The following is a 27,244-nucleotide window of genomic DNA, read 5'->3' as shown; positions in this document are numbered from 1 at the left end:
TAAAATAAAGGGAACTTTCTCTTCATTTTCCTTATGAAAAATGGTCTTTCTCAAAACAAGAGAACCTTTATAAAGATAACTGACTTTCTCATTTTTTCTTTAGGGAACGTTTTGCAATAATCTCTTCCTTGTTGTCCGTTCTTTATGAAAAATCTTATTACTTGGAGAAATTTTTCAATTCTCCGCACTGTATTTTTTTTTTGGAAAAAATTGCGAAAATAAAGCTTGAAAATGAAAACTGGGTCTGTTTTGAAAGACAAGAAGTCAGCACGCAAAGGAATTTATGTTAATTCATTATAATTCAGTGCTGTCTTATAATAATGAAGCGTTACTTGTCTGGGACACACTTTAATCCCCAAGATTTCCACAGTGTCGATAGCTGGGAGAAAAACTGAGCTTGGCAATAACTCAATTCCCTTTTTTTTTTTTTATTTTATAGAGCTGGGAGAGATAAAGAATGTCACCACCACACAGCCATCACTGGAGCTGGATGGCCTGGAAAAATACACCAACTACAGCATCCAGGTGTTGGCTTTTACACGAGCCGGGGACGGAGTGAGGAGCGAACAGATTTTCACCCGCACTAAGGAAGATGGTAAGGAGGAAAGCCCTTTCCATTCCCCACTTCCAGGAAATGTTGGTATGTCTGGGGCAAACATTGCACACAAACATGCAAAGTGAGATTTCTATCTGGAGGTCTGGGGTTAGGAGCATGTGGTGAGGTGTCTGTGCCCATGGCTTTGGAAAAAACCTGAGTGTTTCCATGAGTCCAGTTCTGGTGAGACAGAAGTTTGTAGTTAGCCCTGATTATCTGGGGAAGTTTTCATTACATTTTAATTTTTTTTTTTTTTCAAATACTTCAGGGCATTATTTGACAATTTTGAGAGTTTGAGTTAATTCTTTCAAAGTGGTTGAAAGTCCAGCTCTGGGGTCCTGAGCAAAAGAAGAACATTAACCTGTTGGATGAGTCCAGAGGAGGCCCCAAGATCATCAGAGGGCTGGAGAAGCTCTGCTGGGAGGAAAGGCTGGGAGAGTTGGGATTGTTCAGCCTGGAGAAGAGAAGCTTTGGGGTGACCTGATTGTGGTCAATCAGAAAGATGGAGAGAGACTATTTCCAAGAGCCTGGAGTGACAGAACAAGGGGGGATGGCTTTGAACTGACAGAGAGCTGGGTTGGATGGGATATTAGTAAGAATTTCTTCCCTGTAAGGCTGGTGAGGCCCTGGCACAGGTTGCCCAGAGAAGCTGTGGCTGCCTCATCCCTGGAAGTGTCCAAGGCCAGGTTGGGTGAAGCTTTGAGCAGCTTGGGTTAATGGAAGGTGTCCCTGCCCATGGCAGGGAATGGAACTGGATGATCTTTGAGGTCCCTTCCAACCTAAACGATTCTGTGATACTATGGAAATGGGTAAAGGAGGAGAGACTATTCTAGGACTGTCTTATATAACTTATATCCTTCTAAGAGTATTATTTTCAGTACATATATATGTATAAAATCCTCCAAATACCTCTTCCCTCAAAAGCAAAATGAAGAACAAAAATGTCTCACATTTTTCATAGACCAAAGAATGGAAAATTTAAGTCCTAATGCTGAAAGTTTATGAAACTTATAATCATACATAGGCACATACACAGGAGAATTCATAATCACTTTCTTGTAACTTTAACTATAAAAAATCACTTCAGGTCCCCTTGGTAGGATACACACTGATCTATTTCTGAATGACTGGAATTCCAAATTCAGTAGGAGTTTTGTCCCTAACCTGTTTAGTGTCTTGAAAGCCCTCTGAGATGTCCAAATATCTCTTTAGATCCCTAAACACATTTGAAAATCTGGATGAAGGATTTTTTGGCAGAGATGAAAATGCACACAGCCCTAGTAATGGAGTTACATGGATAAGGTTTCATTGGTAAATTCTCCCATGAGTTATGCAATATGATTTCAAGGAAATTAGTTAATGGATTTTTGTTTCTTGCTTTTCCAGCTTACTGGTCACTTGTGAATACATAAATATATTCATCAACTTTTTTTTATTTGTAATGAGATTTACAAAAGTGCCAAGAGATTAAGTTCAGTGGATTAACTCACTTGATGAAAGTTTGGTGGGGTTTTTGCCAATAAAAAAAAAATTACTTGATGAATGCTATTAATGTTTTTCAGTAAAATATTAAGGGGCTCATTCTAAAATTTACATATGTTGTAAGGTCACCTGGCCCCAACTTAGTTGTATCCAGGGGATGCAATAAATAAAAACTACTCAGCTTTAGACTTGTATGTCTTAAACACTGGATGTCAGGTTGTTCTGATCCCAATATAAAGTCCTTTAAGAACTACTTTGGAGCACCTGAGTCCTGAGTCAGATGCTCTTGGGACACCCAGTGCTTGGAAGGAGATGGTTTTATTTCAAAGAATAAATCTCAAAAGTCAGGCAATTGTAAGATCACCTGCTGCACTTTCAAGTTACTTTTTGCCAAGTAGATCCCAAGGTAGTGAATTTTCCCTGGATTTTATCTGAACACAAAGGCTGTCACCCCTGAGCTTTGGGAACATGGTTTAGGGGTGATTATGGTGGTGCTGGGCTGATGATGGGACTGGATGATCTTGAAGGTCTCTTCCAGCCTCAATGATTCTGTGACTCTGTGGTATCGACCAATGTTGGGGGACAATAAGAAGCATTCTTCCAGAAATCCCTGAAAAGCCAGTTCCTGGCTCCTGGATCAGCATTTCATGGCACACATGCTGGAGAATTCACAGCAACTCGTTGGGAATGCCAGGCATTCGTTTCTGCTGAGTTAAAAGCTTGGTGAGAGCTGCAAGCTACCAAAATATGCCTTGGAGCAGAGACCATCTTGTCTCTGTGTGAGGTTCCTTCACCTTTTGGAATTGATCTGAAGGCAGAAGTGGTGCCAGCAGTGTGTTCACCTCTCACTGGGGACAACAAAAACATGGTGTACTGATCCTGATAGGCTGCTGACACCTCTCCCCTGCCCTAAAGAGAGTCAGATACATCTCATCCATCACTGATATTTATTGGTTTCCTCCAAAAGCTGCAGCGATGAGGACTCCACGACCTCCCTAAGTGCCCCGTATCAGTTAGGGAGCCACCATGGTGCAATTTCTTCTGCTGGAAAGTGGATTGAGTACTTCCCTCTGCCCTGCTGTCCTGGGAAAGTGATGGATCACTTGCTGCTTTCTGACAATATTTCCTATCTGAAATGTCCATCTCCTGTGACCTGTCTCCACTTTGCAACAGTTCTCAAACATCAGAAGCCTCAAATACTCTTTTTTTTTCCCTTTCCCCCCCCCTTCTTTCTTTTTCCCCTAAACCCACCTTTTCCTAGTTTGCTTCTCCCTAATTCTTTGTGGTCCTTTTTCTCCCTCCCTTTCTGGGCTCAGATGAGGGAAGCACATCTCCTCAGCCCGTGTTTGGCAGCTGTGCAAGGGCTCATCTCTCATCTTTAATCCCCCTGGCAGCTCAGCAATAATTCACTCTGAGGCAGCATGACTAACATTTTCAGATATTTTCTGATGCCTCACAGTGGTTCCATTCATTAAATCTTTCATCCAGAAAACTAAATGGAAAGGTGCTCCAGAAAATACAATGACTTCATGCTCTCCTTCAGCTTCACAAGGAAAGTTTAGGGGTGAAATATATAAAGGCCTGGAATTAAGCATAAGCCAACCCCAAAGTCCTGAGTCTAAACATACTTAAGGCTGTGTTAGAGAAGAAAATTAAAGAAGTTAAAGAGGAAAAAAGAGAATTCACATTGCCAAGCTATATGCATGAAACAGGTACTTTATTAATCAAAAGAATGGACATTTCTTCTGTAATTTTCTAAGGAAAAGTCTCCTGTAGAGGGTTATTCAGCAGGACTGATTTCAGTGCACCTAAAAGATCCTGCCCTGAAGTGAATTTAAACACTCTCTTGGCACGTGAAATAAATGAATTGGAATAGAGCTTAGAACTGGAAACCTGAAATCTCTGCTCCCAGACCTTCTCCGGCTAAAATTATGACACAAGATATTCCACCCTCCTCTGACAAAATCTGTAAATTTGAGATATTTTCAAGTGGCTGCCAAGCCCTCCACATCATTATTACTATGAGGCCATATCATGTCATTAATTCCTTGCTCTTTTTTAATTTCTTTTACATGAGGGGAAACTTTTCTTTGTAACATCAATGTTCCACTGCTGCTGTGGAAAGGCAGATCGTGGCCTCCTGTGACTTCTCCATTGGTCTTCAGCTAGAGGCATCAGCCCAAAAATTTCTTTAGCAGGATTGAAATCTCCAGTGGGGCAAAATAAAGGTAACCCAGGGAGTGAGGCAGTCAGCCTGGATGAAATTCGATTTCTTGTAATGTTTGATACTGATTTTGGACACCAGAGGTCAGACACTGCTGCTGAACAGCTGAGGAAATGGGAACAGCTCGAGCAAATAATAGGAAATGAGCTTTCAAAAAATGAGCTTTTCTTTCAGTGTGATCATCTTTCTGGGTTTTGTCTAGTTTTCCTTCTCCCCCTTAGCCTTCAGAAAAAGAAACTGCTCCTTTTATAATTCCTCCTGTAGAAAAATAAACCAAGCAGAAATGTCCAATTTTTAAGAATTAATGGTGGTTTTGCCCCTTAACCCTTTCCACTTTACAGCTTCTAATAAGCTGCTCATCCCCTTCCCCTGAAGATTTGATTTACTGAATCACTAAGAATTAAAGTAGTTCTTCAAATTCTTTTCCTCGCTGTGTTCAAAATGCGGTTTCAGAAGCTGCTCCATTTTGTAGCAAGAGGGAGTGTGTGTGACAAATTCCCTCTCTGTTCCTGTGCTGCAGATGCAATATGAGCAAAATACAGTTGCAACAATGAATTTGCTCCCCAGACAAGCCCAAAACATGACCTTGGCTGGCAGCATCACCCCTGACCTCGAGCAGAACTGGCCGGGGAAGGACACAGCCCCCAGAGCCTGTCCAGGGAAAGCTTCCTGCAGTTGGGAATTTTCTCTTGAGAAAACGCATTCCTATGCACAGAAAGCTGTTTGCATTCACAGAAGATTCTGCTGGTTGCAGCAGTGCTGTTCTTCCAGCTCTCTGGAATTCAGAGCAAGGGGAAAGCTGCAGGAAGGGAGCAGCAGGGACCAGCTGCAGGGAGGAAGGAGGAATATCATTAAACCCCTCTGTCAGCCTCACTGTGAGACTGCCTGAATCCAGAGAGATTTTCCTCCTCTCCTTTCTCTCTCTGGACACCAAGCTTCCTGTTGATTGGCACGAGGGCGATGGATGGACAGATACCATCTAAAAAAGCTTTATGTTTATTTTAAAGTGAATAAACATAAATCCAATCAAGTGCACGTTCAGTACTCTTCGGAGCAGAGCTCTGCTTGGGCTGATGAGGATGGCTGGGCTCTGTGACGGAAAATTGCCCTTAATGACCCCTTAATGCATTTTTTTTCTAGTGTGAAAGATCTCCAATTTAATCTTTTTGACTAGGAAAAAAAAAATGTGTAGAATAAGAAACGTTCCCCTTGTGAAACTGGCAGGATTTGCTAGAAGTGGTGTGCTAAATATGAGGCCACTTCAGCCTGAATGAGGGGTGGGCAGAACATGTGACTGTATTTAGGCTGGCTTAGGTCTGCACTGTGGGTGGGATATGTATTTAAACAAACAGGCAGCAGTCAGGAGCTTATTTTATTTTGATTTTTCTAAGTGCAACTGGCAGTAGGACAGTCCTGTGTTGTGCAGAATTAAAAAGCTGTTAGAGAGCAGGGTTGAGTCTTCTGATATATGGGTGATATCACTGTTAAATGCACCACGCTCTTGTGCATTTGCCTCCCTGCTGCTCGGTACTGTGAAGAAAAATGGTGTTAATCTCTCTGCTTAGGGAAAGGGGAATGAGAAAGTTCCTGGAGCTCCTCCCCATTATCTGGCACATCTAAATTCTGTGTCCCAGACTCTCTGTATCAGTATAATTGCCTTCTCTGCGTTAGCATTTCACTTGCACCGTCAGGAATACAAAGTGTTCTCCTCCACATGAAAGCAGCACGCTATTTCCGGGGCTTTCAAAGGCTTGCTAGCTGGAGAATGAGGCCATCTTTGATCTTAAATTTGCCAAATCTGCTCCCTGGAAGGCTGAAAAGTTGTCTAGAAGCAGTGCTCTGCTTCTCTGTGCTCAGCCCGGGTTGTCCTCTGGCTTCTTAGCGCTATTTTCCCCCCAGTGACCATGGGTAAAAAAGAAACTGTGGCATTGTGCACACTTAGCTGGGATCTGTGGGGATCAGTGTGCTAAAAAAAGGTCTATGGAGAATTCAATCTCCTGATACTGCTGCCTCATAATGACTAAAGCCAGTTAGGCTGCAGGATGCAGTGGCAATGAGGGAAAATACCTCAAGTTAGTCGAGCAAGGCTCAGGTCTTTTTCCTCTCCGAGATGAGGCAGGCACAGCATTCCCTGACCAGAACTTCCTCAGATTCTCAAGGAGCCCAGTTTTAGTAAGAAATATTCAGTTAATGTTGAGCTATCTCATAATAATCTTGTTTAGGCACAGGGGATGAGTTTGACCAGTGACTTTACCCTTTGGACAGAGGACAGGGGTGGTCTGGAAGGCACCAGAAATCTCAGGAAACCTGAACACTTCCACACACACAGTGGAATGACACACGGTGGTTTTCATGTGCACAAGCCAGCAAACAAAGACAGTTTATCAGAAAGAGGACTAATAAATGAACATTCACAATAATTTTGGCACCTCTGCAAAAACTGTTGCCTGATTGCAACCCCTGCACGCTGAGGAGGGGTCCTTGGGTCAGAAATTTGATTTTCCTGAGTTTCTTTCTAGCCCCTCTTTCCTACCAGACAGCAACACAGCAATGACAATTTTTGTTTTCCACGTATGTCCGTTGACTGGGAAATGCTTGATGAATTCTGAGTTAATCCCTCAACACTTGACAGCCATGACCAATTACCGTCAGAACCTGTCCCTATAGATCACACCCTAATTTAACAATAAATTACCTTAACCTCATACATCTATTTGCAGTGATTTCCAGAAAACATTGCTAACCATAAAGGAATCCTCCTGTGGTTTAGGTAATTACCCTGGAGAGCCAGCTTTCACTCCTCAGCAGCGGGAGCAAATAGCATTTCTAACGAGCTGGGTATAAATAACAAGTTGAATGCTGTCAAGCATCAATATTTACCCTGCAATGGATAGAACTGCTAACTGAATTAGCCCCTTTGCAGCAAGGGGCTGGGTTTGCATGCAATTATCATCATGACGTTCTCACTTGATGCCTAATTAGCTTTCTCAGCCCACTATAAATAGAAAATACATATTCAGAGACGTTGCATTGAGTGGAGCCTGTCAGGTCTTTTTTTCATCTTCCAGTAGCACCTGTGCAGATATAAAATTGAAGTCCTCCTTACATTATTTTTACAACTTGCCACAAAGCTGGGAAAATTTAGACACAAGTCTACTGGCTTCTCTCTATAGGCAAAGTTTTGTAGCACCATAATATCTACACACTTAAATGAGGTAATACAAAGAATTAGAATCCACCTACGAAGATTGGCTTTATTGACAAGAGGTTTTGCATCTGTGCTGCACAGCAACTGTTAAACTAGAGAAAGCTGATCAAGCTGTGCAATTTTAATTTAATTGAAATCTTAACATTTTGGTTATTTTGCTTGAAATTAGACATAAATATTATATTCCTCATGAAACTAAAGTTCTGTATAGAACAGAGTCCATCAAAAACTTTCATTTTGTCCATAATGCCATATGTAGTAATTTCCAACAAAAAATACCTATTTTAATCGTTTGACGTGAGTATTGACCACATGCAGTGTTAAAATATATTTCAAATCATTTATTTATTAGTGTTTTAAATGTTTTCAAGTGTTTTGATGAAAGGTTTGCCTTTCAGGAAACTTCAAAACCATTTATTCTGATGTTAAATGTAGCCCTTGTTATTTTGTTTAAGTACAAGGTTGTGTATAAAGTGATATTCTAGCACGCAGGAAAAATTCTAGGATTTTTGCAAATTAGTATAACAGTGTTTCCAAAGTTGGAGAACATTATACACTGTAATGTGTGTTTGAAAAACAACATATGCTCATGAAATTAAAGCCTTTCTCAAAATGAGACCGCGCAAAGGGATAGAGCTGAGATTATGTAGCAAGATTTTAGCATTTCCTAGCTGAAGCTTTTTCCACACGATTTTAGACAGGATTTTTTTTTTTTTCACCCTCTTTCTCTGTGACAGTTTTTGGTGGCTTATATAGATAGCTGCTGTAATTAGAGAAATAGATATGTGTTCACAGACTGAAGTGCCAGATAGAGGTCTGAGCTGTTGAGGGCAGGACAAGGGACAAGGACACCGTGTGGCCTGATGTCTCCTCACACATCACAGCACTTGCTAGACCTGGGTCATGTCAGGGAGTGCTAACTGCTCATTTACACTGCACTTCATTAAAGTCACAGCTCTACTGTGCATGGCCATTAAACTGTTCACATGTGTGTTATTTATACAGTGAATAATAATTTGGTGTGAGTTTGGTGTTCAGAGTTGACAATTTGTGACAATATGTTGTTTGGCAGTTTCACTGACCACGACCAACACGCATTTGGGTTCAAACTGAAAGAGGGGACATTGAGGTTAGATTTGCAGAAGAAATTCTTCCCTGTGAGGGTGGGGAGGCCCTGGCACAGGTTTCCCAGGGAAGCTCTGGCTGCCCCATCCCTGGAAGTGTCCAAGGCCAGGTTGGACAGGGCTTGGAGCAACCTGGGCTAGTGGAAGGTGTCCCTGCCCATGGCAGGGGGTGGAACTGGATGACTTTTAAGGTCTCTTCCAACCTAAACCCTGCAAGGGTTCATTCTACAATTCTATGCAGGCTGAGAGGGAAACTTCTCAAAAGTTTAACCTTCAGACTGGGAGCACAGCCCTCCAAACCTTCTCCCCTGACGGAGCAGGGTGGAGGCTGCTCCCTCACACAGAGTGTCCATCTCAGTCCACGGGGGCTCAGTTACCAAAGCAGCACGTTCCCCTTTTCCTCTTTCCTCCTCTGTCACCCTGGGATGACCAAATGCCTGCCTTGGGCCACTCTAACACACCTTGTTTCTCCAGTTCCAGGTCCTCCCGCTGGTGTTAAAGCAGCCGCGGCTTCGGCCTCCACCGTCTTCGTGTCCTGGCTCCCTCCCCTCAAGCTGAACGGCATCATTCGGAAATACACCGTGTTCTGCTCACACCCCTACCCCACAGTAAGTCCCACAGCACCCACTGGTGGCTCTGGAACGTGGTGTTTGAACATACTCAGTGCTTGATGTTCTCCCTGCCCCTTCATCCCCTGCCATTTGTTCACCCTAAGGGGGATCCTGGGGCTACGGAGGGGACTGAGAGTTGGGTTTGGTTTTTCCTGCCAAACTTTTGCACTGTTTAAAACCTACTGCAGAGCACTGGCTTACAAATAATTTCAAGACTCACAATCGAAGTGGAGCATCTTTTGAGGTTTGGTTTGTTTAGGGCATACCAAGTTGTGTTTTAGAGGACCAGCTGCACGAGCCCTGTTGCAGCTGGAGGCAAGTATTTATATACCCATCCTTGACGTGTTTTTATCTAAGTTCCTGCCTTTTTGGCTTGAGTATTCATATGTGAAGGAACATAATGACTTATAAACAAACATATTTGCTTGTGAATAAGCTTATTTATGGCTGGAGTATTGGCCCACTCTAGCTCTACTTCCTGAGGAAGTGACAAGAGGAAATTTGAAGTGAATATCAGGTTATCTTTCTCCTTCTCTGAGTCACAAAGAAATCCAATTATCTTTAAGCAAAAGGGCCAGTTGCTCTTTGTAAATAGCCATGCATATTTATTTTCATGTACATTGAAAAAAGTACTTATTTTTTTTATATCTGAAGTTTGGATTTAGGTTTACCAAGGTTTGGATACAGTTCTTAAGCAGGATGTCCCATCAAAGGTAGCACTGCAAGTTGCATGATGCAATCTTAGTTTAATAGAGAAGGAAAATATTGTTCCAGAGATTTTTAGAAGTGTCTCAGTCTTGTTTTCAGAGCTGGCTGAGAGAGAGGAAGGCCTGAGGGTGTGTCTGAACAGGACCCTGTGGGCAGGCACAGCCTCACCCAACCCACTCTTCCAGCAACTGAACTAACTCTGCAGGTACTCAGGGGAAGAGGGGCTAAAACAGACATGTCCATTGATGGCTGTGCTTAAACTGATGCAGGATTTATTATCCACATCCCAAGCTAAGCGTTGGAGTCTTTGCTTCATTTGCCCAGAGAAGTTGTGGACTCCCCATCCCTGCAAGTGCCCAAGGCCAGGTTGGACGGGGCCTGGAGCAACTTGTGGTTGCTCAGGTCTAGTGGAAGGTGTCCCTGCCCATGGCAGGGGGTGGAACTGGATGACCATTAAGGTCCCTTCCAATCCAAACCATCCTGTGGTTTCATGATTTGTGCCTCGGGACTCCTGACTCTGTTGCTTCCATGACTGTAGCCCTGCAACCCCAGCTACCTTTAGCATGCCTTTTGAATGTAAATTAGCTGGAGATTTTCCCAACACGGTTCCTACATTTCTGTGGCACTCAGTGGGTTAAACAGGTCCGAGTTTAGAGGACTGGTGTGAGTGGGGACCAAGCTCTTCTGTGGGGGGTTGGAGAGAACACCAGGTGGTGCTGGTGGCCCTCTCCAGTTACTTCCCATGCACAAAGCTGCAGTGTTTCTTCCTGGGGCTTTGCTACCAACATTTTTTTCCTGCGTTTACATCACCAGCAAAATAAACATCCTCAGCTAAAAATACTTTTCTCTGATATGCAGTTTCTCACATACAAAGCTGCTTATTGCATAGTTACCTTTTGGAGCACTTCAGTGATGGACAACAAGAGTAATTACATTTTTTTTAACTGTTCTTGGCCTGTATGAATTTTACTGCCATATTTTTGTGGTGTTCATTGTGGCATGATGCAGGGGTATCAATGTACACTTTATACCTTGTACCTTAGCCCAAGGCAAAGGCATTTGGAGGTGTGGCATGAACTGTGGCTTACAAAGAAGATCTTCTGTATCAGTCCTGTGTGGTGAGTGAGGCAGGGATCACACTGAGGGCTCAGTTTCCAGAAGCCACATTGGGTATATTTAAATAAATGCAAGACCTCAGGACATATTTAATATAGGACACACACACCCAGCTTTATTTCTAACAAAATGCTCTGTTATCCTTCATTCTTGAAAGGACTGGGAAATAAAGAGCTGTTTTATTCAGAGCTGCTCTGCGGTGAAACAAACCTGCTGCAGAGATGCTCAAATGCAAACACTGCTGTGCAGATACACTTTCTACATCCCAAGGAAGTTCTTGTTTGATTCATTGTTGGCAGACACACACAGTTGACAGAGGAAGAGGTCTTAAATTAGGGTGAGGAGGAGAATAAATAAAAGACCTCTCTGTCTTTAACATCTCTTCTGCCACCATAAGTAGCAGGTGCTGTAGCTGCAGGTATAGAGCCATAAAAACTTCATCAGCAGACCTTTTCCATCAGTCACAGCCCTGGCTGCAAAATAACTTTGCTAAGAGTCTGCTATTTAAGTAGAAAGGCAAACTCAGTTTTCAAGCATCAGTGAGGAGAAAGAGGAAAGGGGAAGGCTGCATTCTTTGAAGATTGTATTTTGCAAGCAGTAGGTCTTTGCTGGGAACAAGTCAATGCAGTACATTTTAGACAGGTTAACAAGACTCCTTTACACAAGAACACTGTTTTTTTGGTGTTTAAGTCACCAACAGGAAAACTAATTAACTCTGTTGGTCATATTGTGCATATTTTTATTACAAGCACAACCCTGGTATATTATAAAGTGAAGACTTGCTATCTCTTGCACTGTTCAGTTTGCTTTGCAAGGGCAGAAGCTGTTAAAACTTCTGCTGCCCCTGCGTAGAACACGGGCACTTCCTCTTTAAATATAATTTCCTCTTTAAATATTTTGAGTCAAAAGGACAGTATTTGTCTGGGATGTTTCAAACCACAAATATGATTAATGTGTGGAAAAAATAAGAGAGATTCTCCACTGCAGTCTGCTCTTTAGCCAAGACAAAGGGCAAGCAAAGATCCAATGTCACACTCTTTAATTGTTTTACCTACAGTGCTCTATAGGCATAATTAGGCAAAACTTCCTTTTTTTTTTTTTTTTCTGAAAATGTAGGAAAAATGCAGAAATACTTTATAGGTCCTTCATTCTTCAAATATAAGAAACAAACAAAAACCCAAACAAGCAAACAAACAAACACAGAATTTAAGTTAAAATAATTATCCTTTTTGCTAACTCATAGCCCACACTCCTGCAGTTCTTCTCCCCACTGCCTCCCACATCCATGCCCACCTTCTTATAGCATCTGGCTTCTCAAGACCACCTGTTGGTCCCATGTTGGCCAGATTCCATCTAGGTGTGCCCATTCCCAGCAGGATCCTCACGGCACTCAGGGAAGAACCTCAGGGAAGGACCAGGCTGTGCTGTTGGCTGCTCCTCCATCCTGACAGTGGGATTTTCCCTGTGGTGCCACAGACATGGAACACAGTTCAAATCCCAGCACAGAAGTCAGAGTGGTTCAATTCCTACCTGGTTGTGTGGGAAGCTGCTCCAGCACCTGCTGCCTCGGGTTGTAGATGTGTCTTGGCAGGGCTCTTGAAAGAGCAGTAAAAAATGAGATTTAAGTGTTTTCTGGTAAAAAACCAAGCACTGCCAAGCTCTTGTTGCATTCAGGTCAGTCCACTGCTTAAGGACAAAGCAGTGGGATTAGACTAAATAAAATTTAGGTGGCAGAAAGAGTCTGTAGAAGGTCACTGTGACACACAGTGTGCAGTGGTTGGCCAGCCTCGGAAACTTTGATCTTGGAACAGGGAAAAAGCAACTCCTAGAGAAGCATGGAGTGTCCTGGAGGCAGGAGAATGAAGGTTAAGAAACAGGATTTCCTGGTGCAGGAAGGGCTGAGAAAGTGCTTATGTACAAGGATGGGCTGTCAGCCCTAAGAAAAGAAGGGTCAGGAGAGACTTTATTGCCATCTACAACTTCTTCGTCAGGTGATACAGAGAAGATGGAACCAAGCTCTTCTTGAAGAGTGGGAAAAGTTTTGACATGGGAAACTCTGATCATCTGGGAAAAATAAAAATCATGAGATCATGGTCAAATATTGGAACTGGAGCCCAGGGGGACTGTGGGATTTCCATGCATGGAATTCTTCAAGGCTTCACTAGACATACCCCTGAGCAACTTGATGCAATTAAACTTGTTTTGAGAAGGAGGTTGGACTAGGTGACCTCCAGAGGAACCTTCCAACCTCAATTCTATTATTTTATGGAAGTTTAAAACTGGAAAAGTTGTCCCGAAATATGTTTGCAACAACTGAAACCAGACAGTGGTAGAACTAATGTGCAACTCTCTGAGAAGAAATGTATTAGATTGGCACCAAGATGTCTCCTAAGTCAGAGAGGGAAAAAGGCTCCAATAAAACTCGTATGACATTTTAGGCCGTTGGCAGGACTGTTTGTCTTTCACATCTGAACTCCTTCTGTGCACAGTTGCCCAAACAAGATCTGCTTTTAGCTTTCATTATCAGGAAATCAGAGAGTGGTAGTGAGGTCATCTTATTTCACATCTTAAGTGAGTTCCACATGAGTGGAAGAAAGACAAGAACCAACTGACAGTGTCCTGGAAAGGAAAACCAACAAGAAGGAGAATGGTCTCCATTTATTATCTTTTTATAGTTCAGTTGTGCTTACACAACTCCTTTCCATTCATTCCCAGACATTTTTTTGGAGAAATCATTAGACTGATGCACAAATTAATGACCTGCTTTGTTAGAAACAGCAGGATAAGCCTGTTTAATATGTTTGCTCCTGTTAGTGAATGACCAACCAGCAGATCACCCCCAACAAAACTCCAAGAGCAACGACAACCATAATGACAACACTTTGCTAATCAACAAGTCAAAATAGATTTTAACATGTGTATTTCTGATGGAATGGTGTCATACTGTTGGTTGACACTCAAATGATGTAACTGGTCTATATTTTCTCAGCTCTTAACCTCTATTTTCAGCACAAGTACCCAAAGACTGGCAAATATGGCAAGAAGCTTGCAAAACATACAGGCAGATATTTAAAACCCTGATATTTCCGATCAGAAGAACCAGTTTATTCTCTGCTCTTTAATCTGACAGTAGTTTTGAAATGTTAGCCCATCAAACTGTTACTAGTTGGGAGATTCTGCTAAGAGATATGATTTGTCCCTTAAACCCACCTGGACTGAGGTCCCAAATGACCAGGTCTGGAAGGAGAAGAAATTCCAGGGCAAGATGCTGTTGAACCAAATGAATGGAGTGAGAATGTTCCTGCAAAGATCCCAGATGATGCTGCCATGATAAAAGCATCAGTTGGATCAGCTGGATGATGAACCAGAACACAGAGCACACCCCAAATGCTGAAATAGGGGTGATGAATAAAATGTATCTCATAGCACAAACCCTACAGTCAGCCCCTGGTATCTGTGTTGGAAGGAATCTTTGAAAACTTTACAATTCTGGACTTTTCCAAAGGATTTAGAAAGATCCAAAAGCTGAAAGCCCAGCAAGGATTCATGTTGGCTTGGAAATATTTCTGTGAAACAGTTGGGTTTGGAATATGCAGTAGATAAAGAGGTGCAAAGTAATGATGGAGAAGAAGGAAATAATCTTATATTTGTCCAAAGCTCAAGTTAATTTACTTGGAAACATAATTGACATTGGGAGCTGACCAACATCTGGGACTATCTGGGGCATATACTGATCTTTTTGGTTTGCTCATTTTTCTGTGAGAAACATATTTTTAAGCCTGTTAGATTTCTATATTTGTTTCATTTTTTTGCTTTGGTTTAAACCCACTAAGAGGAAAAGAAAATGACATGATTTAACTGGCTGTCAGATTAAAACCCAGGCATATGATGTCTGCACAAAAAGAAACATTCCCATGGACATTGTGTCTGCTCAGCCCTTTGATAGAATAACCAGCAGCAGCAGTGACTAAAATATTAATCTGTTTCTCACATCTCAGTGCATCTTTTACTGTCAATCTGTAGAGCATCATATTGAGGGAAAAACTATAGGAATGATTCCTAGTGAGGGTGTATTACAGTGGGTTTTTCTCTGTCCAGTAGAAGTGGCATCAATCACATTCCTTCTCCAGGGTTTCTTCATCTCTCCCACAGATGTACAGACTGAAGCTTCCCAATTCTGGTCACAGAGTTTTCAAAAGGTGCCAGTGGAAAACACTTAGGCCAAATATCTTGGTTTTTTATTAAGTCCTGTATGACTTGAATACATTCCCTAATGGCAGAATGTTCCAGAAAACACATGGAGAGTGTTCTTTTGCAATTTGTTACTGACATCTTGTCAAAGGCATATACAGGAGACTCAGGGGGTTGCCCTGTGGAAGAAAATAGTCATCTCTGCTCTCTCTCTCTGTAATTTTAAGGCTCAAGGTGGGATTTATTCATCTGACCTCAGACACCTCAAATAGAGACACCTATGCTTATTCTGGGGTCATCAAGGCTTTCCTTTCATTACAGGAAAGAAGCTGGAGGTCTGGGAGAAGCTGGATGAACCTCCTTCCAAAAGCTTCCCTCCTCTTTGTTTACTCAGAGAAAGTATATGTCATCATCTCAAACCTGATGACATGCAACTTAAACTAGATATGTATATATATATAATATACAATTGTATTTAACTAAATCTTTAAAGATTAGCTGGTATAAACTCCCAGCATCCAGGTATTTTCCACACAATTCCTTCAGACAGACACAAGTTTTGTCTTGATTTTGCATAGGATCTGTCCAAAATCAAACTTTTGGTTTGCATTGCATTTTCTGACCCTCAGTTCCTCCCCAGATTAAACACTTGAATAAAAGGCATGGAAAATAGAGTTAAAGAAATTATAAGCCACAAATGATTTGTTATTTGCATACTGTGGAAGCTTCAGTGATTGAAAGGATGCTGAAAGTCTCTGAAAAAGTGGAGAAGGAGCTGACAGAAGTTGGCCAAGTAGATAAAGTTACTGCTGAAGAGAAGCTTATTTAGAGTCAGCAGAACCTGTAAGGATGAATTTAAAATATATGTTCATTGATTTGTATATTACAAGCAGTATTTATCACTGTATCTATATAGTACTTTTTACAGCACGAAGATATTTATGTTTATTAATTCTTGTTCTTTATTTAGCATAGAAATAGAGTATAATTTGGGGGTTATTTTAAAACCTTATTTTGGATGGTACTTAAAATGTGTCTTTTTTAATATACCACATGTACTATACTTAGCTTTTTTCATAGTTATTTCACAGCTTCGGTGCCAGCTCGCAAACATAGCACATTCATTATTTTAATTGCTTTGTCAACTTTACATTTTTTGCCTATCTTGTTTTTGTCAGGGAGCAGACCTCAGGAGAGATGTGACAGAGTATAAATTGACTCTGATGATGTGCTGTTTCTATACCATTTTTAAAAGGTCTCCTTGTAAAGCCCTACTGAAAAACAAATTCGATATTGATTTTTTCATAAAACTCCCTCCTTGTAATATCTCATCTGAACCTCCCTGGCAAAATTTCCTCTTGTCCTTTCACTTGAGACATGTCAGAAGAGCTCGACCTCCCTCCCTGGCCCCTCCTGTCAGGGAGTTGCAGAGAGCAATGAGGTGCCCCCTGAGCCTCCTCTTCTCCAGATAACCCCCCCCCCCCAGCTCCCTCAGCTTCTCATAAGACATTTTCTAGACCCTTCACCAGCTTCAGGAGGCTGATGGACTCTCTGTGTGTTTCTCCAAAGGGTCAGGCAGGGGGTGTATCTTGGTGGCTTCCACACAACAGACTCCTTGACCACGTGGAAGTCTAGGCAGTGGGTTGTCTTCCAGGTGTAATTCTTGGAAATGGGAAGGCAGGGAGTTACTTCTGTTGTTTCCAAAATTCCCATCTTACACTTTCTAACATTTCAGTCCCATATTTAAGGAAATAAAAAAAAAAAAAAGATAAAATGTTATATGGCAGCTGCATTCTACTTTGTGCACAGCTTCTGCTTCCAGCAGTTGCCTTCAATAATGCTGAGTGAAAAGCAGATCCTGGAATCACAGAATAGTTTGGGTTGGAAGGGACCTTAAAGATCATCCAGTTCCAACCCCCTGCCATGGGCAGGGACACCTTCCACTAGCCCAGGTTCCTCAAAGCTCAGTCCAACCTGGCCTTAAACACATCTAAAGATGAGGCATCCACAACCTCTCTGGGCAACCTGTGCCAGGGCCTCACCACCCTCACAGGGAAGAAGATGCCGTGTTTCAAAACATGAGCCTGAACAGAAACCTTTGTGTGACCAAAGTGGCAGCCAAGAGTCTTACTGGAGATTGTGGTCCAGGATTGGTGGTTATTTGCAGCTCTGACAGCCTGGTCATGTGTGAAAGGAAGCAAGGCAAAAGCCAGCAGTCCTCAAGAAAAGTACAACTCACAACCTCAGGCAGAGTTTCACATCTTCAGGGAGTTCACTGAGAGGGCAAATGAGTGGTCTGTCTGCTCTGTTCAGGGATGCAGAAGTTGAAGTTCATTCTCTATAAATAGAGAAATGTATTGATTTTGTATTACCCCAGTTTGCTTCCAGGTAGAAACAACTGGTTATATCCCACGTTACTGGACAACTTGTGAGTCCAGGAGACTCTAAAACATCGTTTTTAAAATAAAACACGGCAGTGCTCCACACCTCAAGTACTGTGTCCCTCACTTCCAAAAGGACATTGAGGTGGTGGAGCGAGTCCAGAGAAGGGAATGGATCTGGGGAAGGGCCTGGAAAACATGTCCTGTGAGGAGCAGCTGAGGGAGCTGGGGGGGTTTATCTGGAGGAGGCTCAGGGGGGACCTCATTGCTCTCTGCAACTCCCTGACAGGAGGGGGCAGGGAGGGGGGATTGGGCTCTTCTGGCATGTCCCAAGGGAAAGGATGAGAGGAAATGGCCTCAAGTTGCACCAGAGGAGACTAGAAAAAAAAATTTCACCGCAAGGGTAGTCAGGCCTTGGAATAAGTTGCCCAGGGAGGTGGTGGAGTCACTGTCTCTGGAAGTGTTCCAGAGGCACCGGGATGTGGCCCTTGGGGTTGTGTTTTAGGGGTGATTATGGTGGTGCTGGAGTGACAGGTGGGGTGGATGATCTTGAAGGTCTCTTCCAGCCATGATGATTTTGGGATTCTGGGATTTCCAGGAACAACAAAGGCCTGAGGTAGAGCAGGGTAGACAGTTCTGTGACGGTGTTCAAAAAGATGGAGATCTTTGTGTTTTGACCACACAGAACTAAAAACTTACTTTAATTACTGATGAGACTCAGTGCTTATCATAGGCCTCATCTGCACTACTGATTAAACAAGGGCTGAGGAGCAGCACCAGGCCCCAAGAGGATGTGATGGTGACCAGTGTCAGTGCACACTGCTAAAGCAGATTTGTTTTGAAAAGAGCTATTTAAAGCAGTACAAAACTGAGCTAGAGACCAAGTTTGAAAGCCTTGTGGAGCATTGGGATGGAGTGCACACCACACTGCCTGGCTGTCTCCCATGTAGCAGCGGAGATAAGCCCAGAGGACTGATGTTTGTTGAGAGAAACCCAGCTATGCAAACAGCATTTCCCTGATTCAACTCAGGCCAGACATAAAACTGATTGCTGCTCTGTGGGAGCCTGCAAAACCAGTGGTTTGTTGTTGTGGGCAGGAGGGAGAGACACAAGTATCTCTCCTGAGTCCACTTTTGTGCAGTGGTTCCATTAGTGACCTGGCTAATGAAATAGAGAGGCTGCCTATTAAATTTGCAGGAGATATAAGGCTGAGAGGGATTGCATGTACACAGGAGACACAACTAGAATTCAGACAGATCTTGATGAACTGGGAAATTGATCTGCAAAAAGTGAGATAAAATTTAGCAAGAAAATGGGTAGTATGAATAATCAGCTACAGAAGTACTGGGTAGAGAGCAATTGGCTTGGTTCTTCAGAAGAGGGTTTTGAGGTTATTGTGCATCCCAAGATGAACATCAGCTGCCTTTATGATCCTGTTGTGAAAAGCCAAACGAGAACCCCTGGAATTGTTGAATACAGGTTTGGAAACTGTTTGAGAAAGCTATGGACCATCGTTCGAGAGCCTGAAGGATAACAGCAGATATTCTTGGAGGAGCTGCTGGAGAAAATGTGATTTCTGGACAATGTTGAAAGCATCAGGGTTATTTAGTTGTAAAAAGATAAGGGTGCTGGTGGGGAAAGGAATGATAAAACTTCATGTAGATTAAAGGCTAGTGCAAAGATCAAGGTAATTATCTATTCCCCATGTTCCTAAGAGCCTGGAAAAGAAGCTATGGGCTTAAAATGCAGCAGGAAACTTGAGCTAGATTACAAGAAAAGATTTCTAACCATAAGATTAAGCAATGGGATAGGTTGTGCAGCCTAGGGAGTTGCAAAATCTCTTTTTATTGTAAGTCTTCAAAATCAGGTTGGAAAAACATCTTTTTGAAATGGAGCAGATACAGTTGAACCTGGTTTAAAGAAGAAACAGAGACTTGGGTGAACTCTCAGGGTCCTTTACATGATGCTATGGCCATATTTTCTACCTAAATTAACAGTGAAAACACACTTGCTACTCTAGGTTGTATATATATGTCTTAATTCTCTGTTTGGGAAACAGAGATTACTTGGAAAGTGTTAGAAATATTTCTTTAATTTTTTCTAAAGCAACCTTTATCCAAGGCTGGGTCAAAAAAAACCCACAACAAACAAAGCAACAAATAAAAGAAGCAATCAAAAATAAAAGCCAGAGGCATCAGAATCTATGCACATTACCTATTTAATTGTGCTTTAAAGGAGTCAGAAATGCCAGAAGATGGCATCCTGCTTCAAAGTGTGTGAAGGAATGAACACCAGCAGAGCTGAAGTTGCATCAGAGGAAATTGATGTTCCCTGCAGTGGCTGTTCCTCAGCATATCTTGCCATTGCCTGTTTTGAGAAGTAGATTGACTGCATCCTGATAGAGGACTTGGATTTCATTTCATTTCATTCTTCACAGCCCTTGCTGGCTTTTTAGAGATTGATCTCTGCCTGTCCTTTCTGGACAGTGAGCTAAAAGACGGAAAAAAAATTAACCCATCATCTATAAGCTGAAGAAAAATAGTGGTTAGGAGAAAAAAATCCCTTGAGCAAGCATGTTACTGCTCCTGAGACAGAACTGCAGCACATGTTTTATACTGGCACATGCACAGACCAGTAAGTGACAAGGTGACATTCCTTTAAAATATTTCTTATTTCAATTGTTTAATCTTCCCTCTGCTGACAAAGCTGCCTTTTTTCTCCTTGTGTAATCAAAGTCTCTGGCATGTTAGTCTAATTGAAATGACAGGCAAAAGTTTAAAGGAAAATCGATTCTTTGTCACTGGTGCATCCCCAAGTGTTTAAAAGGGAATGTGAGCTGAGGAAACAGAAGATGTATGTTAACCAGTTAGAAACTAAACTCTTCTGCTATAGCAGTTTGTTTTAAGAAAATGAGAATCATTTATTTAGTGAAGCTACATTTACCAGGTTCAATTAATAAATTAATTCTGAGAATAATTGCTTTTACGTTTGGAATAGCTATAGATGCAAATGTGTGACTGATGCTGGTTCTCTGTGGGTGAAAGAAAGGAATTGAAGACAAGGCATTTAAAAGCTAAATCTGTGATTCTTCCATCTTTGGAGTTTCAGGGAGAGAGAGCTCCTCTGTTTTGAGACAATTTTGCCACGGCAGAGGGGAGCAGGGCAGTGAGGCATTTCAAGCAGGAGATTGGCTGCATTAGGAGTGGCTTCCAAAGACAGCCATATGTCCCTTTCATAAGGCACAGGAATCATGGGGAAACCAGTGTAAATTTAACTGGTCTGATGTTTGCTGGAATGAAAGTGAGCAAAGAGGAATTCTGTGATGTTCAGCTGTTCCTAAATGCTGCATCCATAGGTGGTTTAGAAGTAACCTGTGCCACATAACTGCATTAATGAGTGGAGCCCAAGTGCCAGAGACAGCCTGGCCTGCTTGACTTTCAAATTAACCCTAGGAAATGCTGCCTCATGAATATTAAAATTCAGCCTCCTGTGCCATGATCAATACATTAATTTTTATGTACGACCTCACAAAGATCCAGCCTGTCAAGCTACGGGCATTTGTCCAATATTCCTGTATAAATGTCAAGACAGGTGGTTCTCAAAACCTGCTGCAGTATTTCACATAATAATAGGAGTGTCTGGCTGCACTGACCTCTTCATATCAGAAGTGGGAACCCAGGCAAATGCCTGTTAAATGGGACAAGCTGACTTGGCATTTTGACAAGGAAAGGAGCAATGAGATGAGCTAGAAAATAAGGCAAGGTCCCCATCTGGGCTTGTGCTGAGCCTGGGTAACTTAACAGGAGAAAACCAGTCTTCCCAGAAAAGTTAGTAACCATGGAATAAACAGAATGTGTTCTTGTAGAAGCCTTTGCGTGGTCTCTGAAGGGGGTCTGGCTCAGGTACAGATGTCTTCAGTCTAGATTTCCCAAGTCAGATGAGATGAGATGAGATGAGATGAACTCCCCTCTTCCCCTGGCTGTAGGAGATGCCAGCTCAAGAACAGAGAAGTGCAGTGACCCATTCAGTAGCTGAAACTCTACCAATTCACACTGGAGAGGTGTTTAATGATACCTCAGAAACATCCCCTGTTTATTTGGAATTCACTTTGAAGGACTACATATTCCAATATTTTCAGGTCAATGTGCCTTTTGAAATGCTAATCAGATGGAATTGGCCTTTACCACAAGCAGATTATTTGTATATCAAAGAGATTCCTTGCACACTTTCTGTCAGTCTGAACCAAGTTTAGATTACAGCGATGCACTATTTTTAATGCTGATTCCTCGTAAAATCTTCTTTTCTACGTCATTAACGTTCTAATTATTTTTAGCCGGGTGATAGTTAGCTGTTACCATGCTCAGCATTGCACAGGGAAGTGAGTATTATTCATTCTAATGCTTCATTTCCCCTCTATTTTTACGTACCAGCATCACAAAGCCCGTATCAGAAATAAAAGTGGCTGTACTGAGCAGCGTTGAGGTTTGCCTTCTCCTCCACCAAGCTTCCTGTGGAGGGATGTGATGAGGTGCACAAAGCCACATTCCCTGCAGGAATCTATATGTTTCTCCAGGCTTTTCCTTGCACAGGTTGCTCCAAGGAGGCTGCAGAGCCTCTCACAGACGAGCAGGTACTGCAGAGCAGCTGCTCCGCTTCGCCGCAGCCCCGCGGCCGAGGCACTTGAGTGACAGTGTGACAATAGACTGAACTGGCATTTCTTCCAGCACTTGTCCTTCCCTGCTAATGCAGCTAACTGGCTGAGATGACCTTCAGCTGGGAGCCTTTGAATGGAAGTAATTCTGTGACTGTACAAAACTAGACATGTGGGGGGAGTTTGAACAGTCTGTTACAGAACACGGTTTTTATTTCTTGGTTCGCCCCACTGCTGAAGGAATAAGCCACCAAAGCCAAGAATAAGGAACACCAAAGCTTCTAGTAGACATATCTCAACTAGTAAACTCCAGATTTCACAGCAGATGCAGGACTGAATCCTCTGTTGGGAAAGTTTTGTGTAGATGCAAATCAGAAGCTGCAGTTCTGCTTTGTCAGAACTATTGATGGTAAAATTCAGTCAAATGTGTTCCCTTCAATTGTTTATCCAACCCTGTAAAAATAAACAGGCACATAAAAGTCCCAATCTGAATACAAGCAATCTGTAAACAAGACATAGGCCCAAATTCACTGAATATAAATGGATTGCAACAAGTTACTGTGCCTGCTCAGTTTATCGCCGTCTGCCATCTGTTTGCAGCCACTGATATTCAGGAGAACCCTGAAGTAACAGCCTTTGTAGCACTCAGCTTAGCGGGCATTGTCCAAACGCTGTTTATTTTAGTCTGGAAACATTTGTCTCTCCCACCACAGGTAATCAGCGAGTTTGAAGCCTCTCCCGACTCATTTTCCTACAGAATCCCCAACCTGAGCCGGAATCGGCAGTACAGCGTCTGGGTGGTGGCGGTGACGGCCGCGGGCAGAGGCAACAGCAGCGAGATCATCACGGTGGAGCCGCTGGCCAAAGGTAACAGTGACAGCCCTGCCCGGAGCCAGGCAGGGCTTTGCAGTGCTAATTACTGTCATAATTGGCACGTGGCCTCTCCGCGCCTCACCGCTCACCGAGGGCGGGATTTGTCAGCAGCGAACTTCGGTTCTCTCTCCCAAAGTGACAACTCTCAGCTTTTGCTGGAGTCAGCAGAGAGGGTGACGTGCTCCTCTGGGGGGGGGTAACTCGTCCTACCTTCCTTAGAAGGAAGCGTGTTGCTTTTTTTGGAGCAATTTTTATCTTCTTTTGTGGGCTACATGATATCTCTCCCCCTCTGAGTATGTTTCTTTCTCTTGCTGTACAAGGTAACTTCTTTATCATTCCTTTCCTTAGTTATATCTCCTGTGTACTCCACAAGTACCATCTTCTGTATAAAATGGTTTGATTAACATATCTGAACTCTGAACAATTGTTCTCTACTTGCATTAGCTTTGAAGTTTGCTGCTTCTATTTCAGATGTGATGAAGGGATAATGTGCCTCAAATCTTGCATATTTATTTCCAGCTGAACTGGTTGTTCTATTAAAAGGTAGTGCTTGGGCCTATGAATTCTGCCTTCCCTGTTCTGTGAGAAGTGATGCCTGCAATATTATAGTACCTTAGCTTTGAAAATAGACAGGAAAGTGAGAAGAGTCCCATCATATTTATTCTCTGTGTGAGGTATTCAGACTGATGTCTTTTCCCCACTCAACTTGGTACATCACAGCCTGTGCCATTATGAGCAGAGTAATGCACAGACCCCAAAAGCTGCAAAAATTTAATTGACTTTGCAGTTTTACATGCCTGCTAATTCTTCACTCATGTGTCTAATGATGTAGAAATGTTAAAGAAAGTGTCTAGTGCGTTATGAGGAGAGATATTTTCTAGAAAAAAGCTTTGCAGAATTTCAGCCTTGTGCCACCAACATGAAGGCACTTTCTGCATGGAAGAGCAAGCAACCTCACCGTGGGAAATCTTGCATTCCTGCCAGTCTGAGTGGGAGATCACCAGTTTGATGGTGGTAGATTAACTATCTGAGCTTTATCCTGGGCTGCATCCCAAGCACTGTGGGCAGCAAGTGAGGGGGGGATTCTGCCCCTCTACCCCCTCAGCTGAGACCCCACCTGCAGAGCTTCTCCAGCCCTGGGGAACAGCACAGCGAGGACATGGAGCTGCTGGAGAGAGTCCAGAGGAGGCACCAAGAGGATCCCAGGGCTGGAGCAGCTCTGCTGGGAGGAAAGGCTGGGAGAGCTGGGATTGTTCAGCCTGGAGAAGAGAAGGCTCTGGGATTTTTGTAGGGGTTTTTTCCATCAATTAAGGAGAGTCACCTTCTTTTTGGCGCTTTTTGTACAGCCTTTCAGACAATTCTTTCTCTTAGTAGCTACACAGTGTTAGTGGAATGACTGGAAGTGTGTCTGAAAGGCCATGAAAAGTCCAAAGGATCTGAAAAATCTGGAGCTTTTCCACTGCTGACTTACTTGTAGGATAACTGCACACTGCACTGTGAACATCAGTATGACCAGAGTTGAGATCTTAGAAGAGGGATGAGGGGTAATAAAGGACATCAGTGAAGGAATATTTTGAATAAACCTCTTAGGGAAACAGGGTAAAGGTCTCAGTGTGCTCCTCTTTTTAGTCCAGGTGTCACTTGTGTGGAATGGATGTGTGGTGATGAAATTTTAAAAAAAAAGGAAATAAAAATATGTGTAAAAATAGATGCTTGAATAAAAATAAAAATAAAACCAATCAACCATCAAAATGGTGCAATACTAATAGGCTGAGGCTGCAGGCAAACCCTGCACAAAATGCACAAGAATTTCTCTCTTTCCATTCCCTGTGCATTTAAAGAAAGAGAGAGGTGTTCAAAGGTGAACACAGATCAGTGCAGACCCTGCAGGTGCCAAGATTCTTAACCCCTACTCGTGAGGAATTGCAGGATGCAGCTGCTCTCTGCCAAAAAATTGAGAAGTTGCAACTTGACCCACATGTACTTAAACTGATCCAGCTTACCAGAATTAATTCTGCTCCTCTGAAGCTTATGTAACATAATCCATGATGACAAATAAGTGAACTTAAAAATAACTTCTATGAAAAGACAACATGACTTTAAAGAAAAATAATTAATTACTTCAATATAGACAGGTCAGTCTGAACAAGACTTTATTTCAAAGGACAGTAGAATGCATCCAGTCAACCTTAGAGCTTGCAGTGGTACTCCAATATAAAGTCTGCATTAGATGATGCTCAGGAAAAGCCTCTTACATGCACTTAGGACGGAAAAAGTGGTGAATAATCCATTTGTGGAGGCTTTGATGGGCACTAGGAATACTAGCAGATAGCAATTTTATGAACTTTGGATGCAGCTGGGTTAGAAATTATTGTATCATGTGCAAGACTTCCTTTGTGAATGCATCACAGGGCTTTTTAGAGAGCTGGGAGGAAGTGCTGATCAGTGACAAGGGCAGTGGATGCACAGTGAAGAAGGATGGGCAGAGCTAATAGTCTCCAAGACCTTTCTAACCCCCCAGTTTGTCTGAAGCAAACAGCACATCACAGGGTTAGAAGCAGTTATAGCCTGATTTTGCCACGAGTTCCCAATGCTAAAACATCCTGTGGGCCTTTGTTTTGAAGTTGTTTGCTTCTTTTTTTGCTCCTCTTACTGCACAGTAACTGTCCAAGTAATGATACCATCCTGACAGCTAATGAGAGTTAACTCTGAATTGAATTATGTCAACTTAATTATAACCCCTTTAAGAACTCCTTTGAGAACAATGAGAATGTCTAGATAGGGGTTTGATGTGAAATGGATAGTCCAATTTAAATGAAAGCTTAATTCAAGTTAACATTTCTTTCTTTCTTTAGTGCCTTCATTTCTCAGAACAGATTGTTATTCTCTGTAATTAACTGACAGAAATAATAAAGAAAAAACCCAACAAACAGAAAATAATCACGGCAATGAAAGTTCAGTCTGGAAGTAAAGCTCTGCCCCTGCCCCTCAAATTACACTTCATTGTTGACTTGAAAGACGTGGGTTGAGCCTATCAAATATATTCAAAAGATATAAAACCTTGCATGCACCTTGTTCCTCTTATTTACTGGCCATGACTGATGGAGAATGACATTTGCTGGCCACATGATGATAACCGATCTAGACCCATGGCAATCTGATCCTCTGGGGAGAACTCTCTGACTTCAGTGTTGAGTTTTCCCTCTTCTTTTAGACTACTTGAGCATAAATTTTGAACAGATTTCCCCCTTAGTCTATGCTGATTTGTTTGTTTAATGTTTTTAAAAAACATACGGGGCTCACATGATAATAGCACACCTCAGTGGTCTGTTCCTTTAATGGTTCTTCAGACTGGAATCCACAGGATATCACAACCATAAAACCATGGAATGTTTAGGTTGGAAGGGACCTTAAAGATCATCTCATTCCTGCTCCCCTGAGAGGAGAAACTTCCACTATCCCAGGTTGCTCCAAGCCCCATCCAACCTGGCCCTGAACACTTCAAGGGATGGAACAGGTTGTCATAGCTGTTGTTCAGTTTGCCTTTAAAATGCAGTTGTGTCCTCTGGATAAAAAAAAAAAAAAAAGACAAAACACCCAAAAAACTGTGTTACAGCCTCTTGCAAAGAATTCCTGCCCATTTCTATTTCTATGACAGTAAATGTAGGTTATAGGATTTGTAATTTAAACAAACAAACCTGCAGAAAACCTTATTAGCATAAGGGAGTGCACTGTTCTGTGAAGGCACCTCTTTCTCTTCAGTTAATGATTGGGTAATTTGCAAAAAATAAGGACAGACACAGCCCCAATCCAGTGCCATGCCATCAAATTAAAGGCTGGAGAGAAGTCTGTAGGCATGTGGGTGGCTTTGACAACAGAGGCAAACCCTTAAACTCTGCAGCTGAATTGCTCACGTGCTTCCTAAAACTCCCTTTGCTCAAAAGGGAGAGGTCTGTGAGATTCCAGGCATTTTTACCTCATGAATGCCTGTTGGAGTTTCAAACCCGTTGCTTTTAGATGGATTTCACTTGGCATTTATTTCATTTCTAGTTTTCTTTGTGTACCTTTTAGCAATCTTGG

The 27,244-nt window shown here is 42.4% G+C and overlaps 1 protein-coding gene across 1 annotated transcript in view; it reads left to right on the top strand.

Moving 5' to 3' along the window:
• LOC127460921 (cell adhesion molecule DSCAM) overlaps positions 1-27,244 on the top strand; it is a 104,854-nt gene that overhangs the window by 23,339 nt on the left and 54,271 nt on the right. Inside the window, exons 8-10 of the mRNA XM_051767993.1 lie at positions 440-595; positions 9,108-9,241; positions 23,005-23,158. Coding sequence (XP_051623953.1) covers positions 440-595; positions 9,108-9,241; positions 23,005-23,158 — 444 coding nt within the window. The remainder of the gene's footprint in view (positions 1-439; positions 596-9,107; positions 9,242-23,004; positions 23,159-27,244) is intronic.

The sequence above is a fragment of the Manacus candei genome, unplaced genomic scaffold, assembly GCF_025592945.1.
Source record: "Manacus candei isolate 608988 ecotype Guabito, Panama unplaced genomic scaffold, ASM2559294v1 h1tg000091l, whole genome shotgun sequence".
Classification (NCBI taxonomy): Eukaryota; Metazoa; Chordata; class Aves; order Passeriformes; family Pipridae; genus Manacus; species Manacus candei.
This window is presented reverse-complemented; position numbering and strand designations above follow the sequence as displayed.